Source organism: Eschscholzia californica, unplaced genomic scaffold (genome assembly GCF_041429995.1).
Source record: "Eschscholzia californica isolate CP2 unplaced genomic scaffold, dmEscCali1.0.p SCAF_2, whole genome shotgun sequence".
Taxonomy (NCBI): Eukaryota; Viridiplantae; Streptophyta; class Magnoliopsida; order Ranunculales; family Papaveraceae; genus Eschscholzia; species Eschscholzia californica.
The window spans coordinates 12,460,639-12,472,609 of NW_028238309.1; the positions used below are offsets into that span (position 1 = coordinate 12,460,639).

At 36.3% G+C, this 11,971-nt stretch overlaps 2 protein-coding genes across 8 annotated transcripts; both read right to left on the reverse strand.

Annotated features, from left to right (window-relative positions):
- Positions 1–48: 48 nt before the first annotated feature.
- On the reverse strand, positions 49–11,694 carry LOC147556288 (exonuclease 1-like). Of its 7 annotated transcripts, none has more exons than XR_015235291.1 (7): positions 11,655–11,694; positions 6,644–6,836; positions 5,933–6,052; positions 2,730–2,800; positions 2,343–2,404; positions 971–1,233; positions 49–523 (listed from the first exon to the last, which is right to left on the reverse strand). XR_015235291.1 is itself a non-coding variant. In XM_086664137.1 (6 exons), the coding sequence occupies exons 1-5, from the start codon at positions 6,796–6,798 to the stop codon at positions 1,019–1,021; spliced, it is 438 nt and encodes a 145-aa protein (XP_086520263.1). In that variant the 5' UTR covers positions 6,799–7,000; the 3' UTR covers positions 49–523; positions 971–1,018. The 7 variants fall into 7 exon arrangements, 2 of the variants coding, with proteins under 2 accessions (XP_086520263.1, XP_086520265.1); XR_015235293.1 differs by lacking the exon at positions 2,730–2,800 and adding an exon at positions 5,815–5,847 and having other exon boundaries at positions 11,655–11,685; XR_015235290.1 differs by lacking the exon at positions 11,655–11,694 and having other exon boundaries at positions 6,644–7,000.
- Positions 9,670–11,694, reverse strand: LOC147556289 (uncharacterized). Its single transcript, XM_086664136.1, has 2 exons — positions 11,504–11,694; positions 9,670–11,400 (listed from the first exon to the last, which is right to left on the reverse strand). The coding sequence occupies exon 2, from the start codon at positions 10,979–10,981 to the stop codon at positions 9,752–9,754; it is 1,230 nt and encodes a 409-aa protein (XP_086520262.1). The 5' UTR covers positions 10,982–11,400; positions 11,504–11,694; the 3' UTR covers positions 9,670–9,751.
- Positions 11,695–11,971: the final 277 nt, after the last annotated feature.

An 11,971-nucleotide genomic window follows, 5' to 3' on the forward strand; every position in this document is an offset into this window, starting at 1 on the left:
AATATGACATACAACAATTAGCCAAAAGAATGAAATTGAGACCACAAGTAATTCGAAAGAAAACTTTACAAACTATACAACATACAAAAATGTTCCTTTCTTCTAAACCTAATACTGTAAAACATATAACAATACCAACAACATAAATGATGTGCTAGATTGTACTAATTAAGTACGGAGATTGTTTATTAGAATATCAAATATCCCCTTGCATGAGAGAAAAATAGACGCATAAGAACTAACTCCTCTTCTTCTATTCCCGAAGCAACATTTTCATTCAATTTTGAAAGTTCACTGGTTTGTGGGAAAGAGATATAGAATTTGCTCCACTCAGTAAGGAATTCGTGCAGGGGATATTGATATGTGTCAAGCGTTGGCGTGTAGATATCAATATGAACCCGGAATCTAGTTGATGGTGCAGAGATTGCACTAAGGAGTGTTGACGAAGGCCGACATTCTTGTATAGCTTGTATAGCTTGCTCTATCATTGGTAAAATAGGTCATGAGATGAGCATGCCAAATCCTGATACCCCCAACCAGAATACGAGGATCATAAGTTACATTTCTCCTCTATCTCAATTTCATTAAAAGCATATAAATGAATCGTATCCTTAAATAGAAAACAATCTAAAAAAACTAACAACCCACCAAAAGACGTTTAGAGATAAATGCTCATCAACCAATTCATGTGAAGTATTAAATAAATCACAAGGATACATAACAAAAATTAAGAAAATAATAAAATATTTTCTTAACCGTAGAGGACAATGTACATAATAAATATGTCAAAAGTCACCAGCAAAGTTAGAAAAGAGATGTGAGCTCTGAAATAGTCTTAGAAACATTCATATCCTTATTCATAAAGCGTTTGAAAATATCACAAAACCTGATAAGAGAAATCACATTCTATTCTAAAACTAAGATACACATGAATACAAAGAAAATAATAGATGAGCTCAACCACACATACCTGTTTAGCTATCCTATCAAAGCCTCTTAGTGTAGATAATGTTGCCAATCAAGTCCCTGCCAAGGATTGTCCTATACCCTAATAATATTAGGGGATATAAATCAAATGAAACTCATCTACCAACTCAAGTGAAGAATTTTAAAAATAAATCACAAGGAGAACCATAACAAAATTTAAGAAAATAATAAAATATTCTTTTACTGATACAGGATCGCATTCGCTTCTGACTTTTTGCCTCATTCCTTTACTATCAAATATTTAACCTGTTCATTAAAAAATATAAGAAACAATGGCTGGAATTCCAGCGCTTGTACAAAATTTCAGGCGAAAGCCAAAAGAACGACGAAACTATAAGGACTACTCAACCAGATTGAAAGCGCCAAATGTAAAGAAACCAAATCTCAAAAAGCTAGAATTACAATATGAGCACATCACAACTATACAACATAGATCAAATGCTACAAAATTTAGAGAGACATTGGCCTTTTGGGTTTGTGCACTTAATTCTTTGTTTAGAGCCACTACATGAGCTTTAATAGGCTAACAAACCGAAAGTGAATTTTCCAAGGATCTGCACCTGGATGAAAACTTAGGAATATATAATTATTTGGATACAAAACATGACAAAACTACGACATAAAATGATATATAGATGTGACAACTGTTGAAAATACATATCTCTTTCCCACAAACCAGTGAACTTTGGATCAATCTAAATCTTCTTGCTTCTAAAAATATTGATTTACATTGGTAGCTCGTTTTGGATCAATCTAAATCTTCTTGTAAACTTAATGGGTTCGTCTGTAGAGGAGGTTCATGCTTCCTATGTTGAATTAAGGGTAATCTGAAATTCATATCCTACTATTAGTTTCCATTTGATATGTAATTTGCTTTTCTACTCTCTAACACTTAAATTGTAAACACGAGATCTGATACCTCGTCGCGGAGGCCTACCATTCAACAACTGATTTGTAACCCCTGAACAACACTAAAAAATATTGAAATAAAATCATCTCACTTGCTTCTTTTTACACTCTACCAAAACAAATCGTAATTACAATTTTACTTTGCTTAAAAGATTCATATATTTAGGTCTTTTTTCCATACTGACTTTGAAAACAAAAGCAATTTTGATGGAGATCGAGACATTATATAATTGATCCATAATGTCATTCCATACACATGGTTATAGTGGGTATATATATGTATACACACATATAGAGAGAGAATGAGCCAAAACTTTTATCTGAAAACCAAACCAAACCATCAAAATTCTTTGTTTTTAATAATTAAAAAAGTCATTCAATTAGTATTCAAATGCTAAATTTTTTGTTGGAAAGTAGTTATAGATTAAAAGGAAAGCAAATCAGACCTTGATCCCATCAATTGGGAGTATGAATTGATCAGATGATGTAGTTGTCATGGAAAAACAATCTGTTGAGGAGAGAGACAAATATGAACGATGTTAATTAAAGAGAGCAGTTATCTTGTTTTCGAGGCTTGTGAACTTATTAGTGCGTTTTCTTTGTATGGACAAGCAATAGCTAAACCCCTTAAAAAGATTTTTCACATCTTCTTCTATAGCATAATAAGCAAGTAATTTCCCATCAATAATCAAAACAAATGCATTTAAGCTTCCTCTAAACGAATATTGATGTCTTTCGCTCGGTTATTTGAAGAATTACACTTTCATTTAACGTAATTGGTTCAAATACCACATCGACAATGTATTGGAAAAGAAAGTAAATCTATTTCTTACCATTTTGGTAGTAGATGTGATTTTGTATTGCCTTAGTTTCTGAAGTCTCTAAGTTGATAATAATCTGCTTACTGGAAATATCAAACATTAAGAAAAAGTGTGAGATAGAGGACCTGAAGGATGGTTTTGGCTTAACTGAATTAACGGCCACTTGAACCGAGTTGGTGTGTGAATAGTGCGAGACCTGAGTTGAGCTACATTGAAGAAGTCTAAAGGCACTCCACTCACACACACGGCTCACACGTTTTAGCTAATTAGATTAGTCTGTTAAGTGTTTGTTAAATGTAACTAACAAGTTAGTTAAGATTACTTTCTCTCTCTATAATCATTTTCTATCTCTCTTACCTTCGATCTAAATGTGTATAAGTAGAGATGATAAACTTCTTAATAAATCAGTTTTGCTTTCATGGTATCAGAGCCCTAAGTGTTTTCGATCGAAATGATTATAGAGAGAGAAAGTAATCTTAACTAACTTGTTAGTTACATTTAACAAACACTTAACAGACTAATCTAATTAGCTAAAACGTGTGAGCCGTGTGTGTGTGAGTGGAGTGCCTTTAGACTTCTTCAATGTAGCTCAACTCAGGTCTCGCACTATTCACACACCAACTCGGTTCAAGTGGCCGTTAATTCAGTTAAGCCAAAACCATCCTTCAGGTCCTACTCCTTATAGGTTATAGCCCATCTCATAAAGGGTACAAATGCCTTGACATTTCCTCTCAAAAGGAGTATGTCTCAAGACATGTAATTTTTGATGAATCATGTTTTCCCTTTGCTGAGATCAACCACTACCTCAGCTGCACCATTAGAACCCTCATCAACCTACCAAATACTGCCCTTACCATCTCTTTCCCAAAGTCCATTGTTATCAATTCCTTCTTATCATACAGAATACTCCCAAACTGATCAGGAGGTCTCTTCTGCTGTCCCTCCTTCTCTGCCATCCACTTCCACACCCTCCTTTCATATAGATGACCAGCCTTCCACATCTGTTCCGACACCAACCTCACCCTCTGATGTGGTTTCCTCTCCCATTACAAACAGACATCCTATGCAAACTAGACTGAAAAGTGGCATCACTAAACCAAAAGGGATTCCAGACCATGTGTCTCATTTTACTATCCCTCATCCCCTTCCCACCTCATATATAGCTGTTGTGTCCTCTATTATTGAACCTAGAACTTATAAGGAGGCTATCAAAGATGAGAATTGGATGCTGGCTATGCAATCAGAATATGATGCACTTATTCATAATAACACTTGGACTCTCACACCCAAGGAGCCCTCTATGAATATTCTTGGGTGTAAGTGGGTGTTTAAGGTTAAATATAAGTCTGATGGTACTTTAGAAAGGTACAAAGCAAGGTTGGTGGCTTTGGGTTATAACCAGCAAGAAGGACTTGATTACCAAGAGACTTTTAGTCCAGTAGTGAAGATTCAAACAATCAGGGTTGCTTTAACCATGGCAGTTACTCATGGGTGGCCTATCCAGCAGCTTGATGTATCAAATGCCTTCCTTCATGGAGACTTGAATGAGAAGGTGTATATGAAACAACCTCCTGGGTTTGAGGATCTTCACAACCCTGATTGGGTTTGTCTTCTAAATAAATCCCTCTATGGGTTGAAACAGGCACCAAGAGCCTGGTTCACAAGGATAGCTTCTCATCTTCTCCAATGGGGTTTCCTACAGAGTACTTCAGATACTTCCATGTTCATCTATCACTCAGGTGATCACATTTTAATTTTTCTCCTCTATGTGGATGATATCATCCTAACTAGTTCTAATAACAGTCTTATGAAGAAACTTATTGGTGATTTGGGCAAGGAATTTGCCATGAAACAGTTAGGCCAACTTAGTTACTTTCTAGGCATAGAGGTTCAGCATTTCACTTCTACCTCCACACTTCACCTCACTCAGACAAAGTACATAATTGATTTACTTCATAGAGTTGACCTCCTTGATAGCAAGCCTAGCCTTATCCCTGTTTCTCATGGAAAGAGGGTCTCAAAACTTGATGGTGAATCTATTGACAACCCACTGTTCTTCAGGAGCATTGTTGGAGGCCTTCAATATGCCACCATGACAAGGCCAGATATCACTTTTGCAGTTAACTATCTAGCTCAATTTATGCATGATCCTAGAACACCACATCTAGTACTTCTCAAAAAGGTCTTAAGGTACCTCAAGGGCACCATTGGTGCTGGCACTTCCATTTCCTCAGGAGACTTGTCAATTCTATCTGGGTATTCAGACTCAGACTGGGGTAGTTGTCCAGATTCGAGAAGATCAACCAGTGGGTATTGTGTGTTTCTTGGGTCTTCCTTAATATCATGGTCCTCCAAGAAGCAAAGTGTGGTCTCTCGATCCTCTACAGAAGCTGAGTATAGGGCTTTGTCCCTTGCCACATCTGAGTTACTATGGGTCTCTTATCTCTTGAAAGAATTACATGTTCAGCTTCAACTTCCTATGTATCTTCACTGTGATAATATGGGAGCACAGTACTTGGCATCTAACCCAGTCCTCCATTCTAGAACTAAACATGTGGACATTGATTTTCACTTTCTCAGAGACTTGGTAATGCAAAACACTTTGAAGATTCAATTTGTCTCCTCAGAAGAAAATCTAGCTGACATCTTCACCAAAGGTCTTTTACATTCCAGCTTGGTCTTCATTAGGGACAAACTCATGGTTGTTCCTTCCTCTCCCCATGAGTTTGAGGGGGGCTGTGAGATAGAGGACCTGAAGGAGAAGGATCAAAAGGAGAAGGACCTGAAGGATGGTTTTGCTTAACTGAATTAACGGCCACTTGAACCGAGTTGGTGTGTGAATAGTGCGAGACCTGAGTTGAGCTACATTGAAGAAGTCTAAAGGCACTCCGCTCACACACACGGCTCACACGTTTTAGCTAATTAGATTAGTCTGTTAAGTGTTTGTTAAATGTAACTAACAAGTTAGTTAAGATTACTTTCTCTCTCTATAATCATTTCCTATCTCTCTTACCTTCGATCTAAATGTGTATAAGTAGAGATGATAAACTTCATAATAAATCAGTTTTGCTTTCAAAAAGAAAGTTTGAATAGTTACCTAGTGAAGAGGCAAGAAGTTGTTGTTGTAGCTCTAACAAACACAACATAAGTTTAAATAAATGACGAAAACCCAACATAAGAAGTTGATATTTGAAGAGAACATATCAAAATAATACCTGCCACGCTTCACCTCCTGTTCATTCTTCATGGGTAAAAGCCCTCCATCAAAGACAAGAATAGGTTTGACACCATAATGTCGAAGTAAATTCACTCTATGCATGCAGTAAACAATGTGCCTGCATTCCCATATTTGAAATCTTAGAAAATGGATTTGTTCTGTGAATTTATGCTACCACCCATAAAATACAAAATCTCCTTTCTGCAAATTAATGATGGGATTATGTCTTTCCTAACCCTCTTTGTTGTTCATTAGGTTTATGTTCAGTGCAGTTTCACTCCATTTTCTTTGAATGTCTAAATCTTAAAAAAAAAAAAAAAAAAAAAGTGTTTTCTTGAATGCCACTAACTGGAAGCAGAATCAGGATTTATGACTTTAGATTATGGAAAGACAAAATAATTTGCAGACTTTGTACTTAAGAGAAAACAGTTTCAGACAAAATAATCTGTGGGAGACTATCAAGAACTCATCAGCCCTGACTTGCACCGTCCAAGAATTGCAAAAAAATCATGACTTATTCTTCTCCAACCTAATCAAACAAACCCTAACATTAAGATTATCAAAATAACCTAAAAATTACAAATTGGGGGTAATGCATTTTCAGAATAAAAAAGTGAGACAATATGAAGAGGACGGCAGTAAAAAAGGGGAAATTTAGGGGATGAACAAGAATGATTTTTTAGAGTTAAAGAGTGATTAGGGTTTATACCTGGAAGTGGGTTCGGATTTGCAGAGCTCGGTACTGCAGGATAAGGCTCCTTTGTGGAGCCATGAATATGTATCGACGGCTACGGAACAACCACGTAGTTCATTTATATGAATTGGAACCATTTTCAGCAGAGGAAGAAGACCTTGAATCCCCATTTCCTTTTCTACTTCTTCCTCTTGAGATTCAAGATCAGCTACAATGGAGTAAAGAAAACCCTAGAAAATTTCAGACAAAGAAACAAAGAGAGAAAAGAGGGAGGTGATTTTACATAACAAAAATGGCGGGAAATACGCCAAAAAAGCAAATTCCCTCTTAAAATGGCGAAACGAGTTTTGCGCACGTGTGGACTTCCCGACTCTTCAATTTTGGATATTTCTTGTGCTAATTTAAACTATATAAGACCGTTTCTTATTGTTTTCAGTCTACTCTAGTTAAATCAAATAGGTCTATTATATATGCTAAGGCACATGAGGAGAATGTAAACTTAGGTAGTGTATATTTTCCTATTGTTGTTTCAATGTGGTTCGTGTGAGTCGTTTTTATTCAGATATTTCTAACTTATAATAAATGTATAATTCATATTACTCTTGACTTATTTGATTCAAGTCACTTATGCGATTCAAGTCCGTATGTCAATCGTGGTGTTTTTTAGTCGAAGAAGACCCATACTTTCCTAATTCGCACCAACCGAAAACATGTAGTTTGATGATCCTTTCAAACAAGAATAAATATACATGTTCTAGTTATTACTTGTTGACAGGTGATTTAGTTTCACCATCATCCTTGTATATTACTTCTATAACCAAGATGGATTGCCCATCTCCTCTTCCAATTTCCCAACCCGTAAACGGTTTGCTATGTTTTCTAGACAATGTGCCGGAAGTCGAAATTTGTATATATAATTTAGTTACCAAAAGAGAAGAAATACCATGGACTAAAATAGGAGATACTCAGTTGGTTACGGCCGAACTATAAACTTGTATTCGTTTCTGCTACTAATGAACACAAATTGATTTGTCTATGGAGTGAGCAAAGACTTGAGGACGACGGATTTGACAGGTTTTGTGGGGTTTTAACTCTAGGCAAAGGCAAAATCCTGTCATGGAAGATGATCCAAGATCTTCCACCAAACCTGGAATCTGTATCCACTTCTGTTTACTTGAATGGTTCTTTATATTATTTTCATAACCCCATATGCATATTTGTATTTGATATAAGAAGTGAGAAATTCAGAGCCATCCCTATCCCTGATTTCGTCATTAATCAGCTTCGCTGTTATAACACACGAAGTTTCGTCAATGATCAGTCACGAAACTTCATCTTTAATCAGTTTTGTGATTATAACGCATAGAAATTCGTGTGGTTCAAAGTGCATTTGTTACGAGTGGGCGGTCGTGTATCTTTGGTAGCTAGAGTGAGTTCCACTAGTAACACTATTGACAGTAGTGACCCTAAAGATTGGGTTGAAGTGACTCTCACTCTACCCTTTTGTTGGGGTAAAAATTTCAAAGTCTACTTTCACTCTATGGTTGGAAAAGATGACAGTATCAACGCAGAATCCGACAAGCTATACAAAGGCGAGTCTCTTTTTATTACTGGAATTGGAAGAAGAATAGCTTCACTGAGGTTCAAAGCGATGGAATACCACCGTCAACTCTGGATCTTTCTAATGATACTAAATTTGCATTTGAAACATTTTTTGAAGGTCTTCCGCCTGTCTAAAAGTCGTCTCTATATATACTATATGGCGATACAACAACAAGGACATTAAAACGACTAAGTAGTTCACTATTTACAAGTATACTAGGTGTTCTCTATATTTAGTGATTTTGTTCATTACAATTATTGATTAATGTGAATGTTTCTAACAAAAATAAAAGACAGCATTATTTATTATTGTTTTCAATCTACTTTAGTTAATTCAATATGGTTTTATTATTCTAGAACAAAGGGATAGAAGAAAAACTTATGTTGATATTTGTTTTTCTCTCATTGTCAGAATAAGACGAGTCTGATTCTAAATCGTACGGCCGGATATGTCCAAAAGCAGCCACGCTGGTGAGTCAACTTTGCAGCATTCGTTCTTAGTTATGTTCATAATCAGATTAACATCACAGTACTTGAGGAAGAACGAATAAGCTATGCTATAATATAGAATAACTCTGTAAACAAGCAATCAACTATGATGAACTCTTGAGAAAATAACCTATTGCTCTGTCTATATAGTTATCGAACATGGCTAAGGCTTCAGCAACACTATTTGATGGGAATCCCATATCTCGAAGAATTTTGTAGCCATTGAAAAACTCCCTAACCTGCACAAATCAAATTCTTTTCAGCTTCATCAAGTTGAATGGAAAGAAAATACGAGCTCAGTCTACATGAAATTTGTGCGCAATCGGTTTAATATGCACAAAGTAACACGGCTACCATTTTTCCGTCATCCAGATTGAAGGTGGTGAAGGCCATAGACAAACAAAACCAATCTGGTTTTAGAGGTTCTTCACCCATGAGCCCTAAACGCAAACCCCTAGATAAGGCTGAGAGTAACAAAACCGATATAACTAATATCAGTACTGCACAACATTGATGGGCGAAAAAAGAAGTCTCTGGGACAATCAACATAAAGTTCCATACCCACATTAACTGATTTAAATTTCAAAGTATATTTTACTAGAGTAAGTTAATAGGTTCCGTGCCATATCATACCGCAAGAACAAACATCAGAACTCTTGAACCTCTTAAGGTGATTACATCATAGCACAATAAAGATTTTCAGTCAACACAACCAGAACTTTTTGCGGCTAACTCCGTAAACCATAAGATGATAAATTTTAATTCGTTTGCCATTTAGAATTAATGGTCGCCTATATTCAACTTAACAACGTATACAAAAATCTAAAATTTTCCCAGCCAAATTTCATTGATTAGGATATTTAAGCTTTTACCAGCAGAATTTTTTGAAGTTTGCTAGACTATGCATAAATTAGTAATAGTGACTCGAAAGAGTAAGAACACAGAAGATCAACGAAGCTAAAGGAAAATGTTTTAATCAAAAGAATTCTATTTACACAAAGTTATGACAGTTCGGTACCAAAAAAATTAGAGCTATTGTAGGATTTCTGACTTCTCAATGGCGAAGCAAAGTTTGGAGCCCTTCTCAGGAGGTAATCTGAAGCACCATATATGTATTTTATGGGTTTGCCCTCTCAGTCCCAATCTCTTAACAAAAGAATTCCAGTTACTGGTAAATACATGTTTGTTCAGAGATTTCCAAAATTTAAATTGAAGATGAGATGTTACTTCTTCTGAATCAACCACCATTACATCCAGTCCTTCCTTGTCTCCATCATACATTTTCTTCTTCTCTCTATCAGATAAGTAATATTTCCATGCTTTACAAGATGGGAAAAAGAATCTCCCTTGTTGTGCTTTTGTATCGCTATTCTCAAGTATCTTCTCTGTCACCCACATTAGGTTGGTGCCATTGTTTGTAGCGATTAACTTTTGGATTACAGCAGGCACTTCCCGTGGTGGTGGTTGTCGCGGGGCTGCTATTCGAATTCGTCGCTGTTGTCTGCGCGCATCTATTCGAATTGGTGGTGCTGCTATAGTAGGCGTCTTTTGTGGCTGTGGTTGTGGTGGTGGTGGAGCCGCTGCTAGTTGTAGTGGTACTGCTGCTACTTGTAGTTGCACTGCTGCTACTTGTAGTGGTAGTGCAGCAGATTTTGGTGCTAGTAGGGGTGGTGGTGGTGTAGTTCTTCTCCGCTTGGATCTTGGTCTTCGAGGAATCACGCGAATACGGTCGAAATAATCATCATGGTCGTAATTAGACCTACTTCTTTTATTCTGTTGAGTGGTTCCCTTGCTTGCAGGTTGGCCGACTTGAGTATAGTGAATGGAAACATGAGGTCTATGTCTTTTTTTAATACCTCTAACCGTTCCAAGTTCTTCCCACTCTGTAATTTCAGAGATGATAGTAGTACGTATTTTAATTTCTTCAACGTTAATGCTGTTAAGGAAGTTAACATCAACAGGAATTTTTTCGATTTCGGGTCTTCTTATTTCCAATTCTTCAATACTCATATATCCATACACTAACTTTGCAATTCTTACTTGTTCATGATAAACCTTTGAAGCAACAATTTCAGCATTTAGATAATCTGAACCCTCCTTCAGTGCATCAGAAACCTTTGAACCCTTCATTGCATTAGAAACCTTAGAACCCATAATCGAATCAGAACCCATAATCGAATCAGAACCCATAATCGAATCAGAACCCTTAATCGAATCAGAACCCTTGATCGAATCAGAACCCTTAATTGAATCAGAACACATTCTTCAAAGACTTCTTCTTCTTCTTGATAGGGCAAAGCAAAGCAAAAGAATAGAGATAGTTCTTTTACTATTGTGATGCCTCCTCAACTAACTCATTTTGTTTATATATAGAACCTATAGAAACCCTAATAATTCAGCTTGAAAACTATTTGGACAACTTCTAATTTTTGTTGTTTCTAAAAATTAGATAATGGGTTGTTTCTGTTTTCTTGATCGTGTGGGTTTAAAACACCTACCTACTGCGACTTTGCTTCTGTTTTCTTATCAGACGTTCATCTCCCCGCGCATTTTAGCGCGCCTTTCCACATTTGAAGAGTACCACATTTGCAATTTTACACAAATTGCCCCTATCTTTATCTCTTTTCTCCAATATATCCTCTTCTCTCATCCTATCTTCATTGTTTCTATTTCTGTGTTTTCTAGCAACACTACACGAGTGTGGAATAACAAACCCTAACATTAAGATTATGAAGATAACCCAAAATTACAAATTGGGGGTTAAAGAGTGATTAGGGTTTGTACCTGGAAGTGGGTTCGGATTTGCAGAGCTCGGAACTGCAGGATAAGGCTCCTTTGTGGAGCCATGAATACGAACCATGATTGATTTCAGCAGAGGAAGAAGACCTTGAATCCCCATTTTCTCTTCGACTTCCTCTTGAGATTCAAGATCAGCTACAATGGAGTAAAGAAAACCCTACAAAACTTCAGACAACGAAAGAAGAAACAAAATAGGGAGGTGATTTTACATACAGTAACAAAATGGCGGGAAATGGGCCAAAAAAGGGAGGAAAATTATAAGGCTCAAAATTCGGGTCAAAATATCAAATGAAGTCCAACCCGGAATAATAATGCAACCAAAACCTAAAAAATTGAAATTACAAAACATTTTTGAAAATTTCTAAACAAAACACAGTTTGTTCTCAACAATTTTGTATTTGCTCTCAACAATTTTGTAAATGTATGAACAAATTTGTTTTTGTTCACACATAA

Bases quoted from the DNA above. Each gene is read 5' to 3' on its own strand.
- LOC147556288 (XM_086664137.1), bottom strand. From the start codon at position 6,798: ATGGGGATTCAAGGTCTTCTTCCTCTGCTGAAAATGGTTCCAATTCAT. The intron at 2,801-5,932 runs GTATTATTTTGA...TGATATTTCCAG, and splicing joins CAGGAGGTGAAGCGTGGCAG to TAAGCAGATTATTATCAACT. The intron at 2,405-2,729 runs GTAAGAAATAGA...TCTCCTCAACAG, and splicing joins TCACATCTACTACCAAAATG to ATTGTTTTTCCATGACAACT.
- LOC147556289 (XM_086664136.1), bottom strand. From the start codon at position 10,981: ATGTGTTCTGATTCAATTAAGGGTTCTGATTCGATCAAGGGTTCTGAT.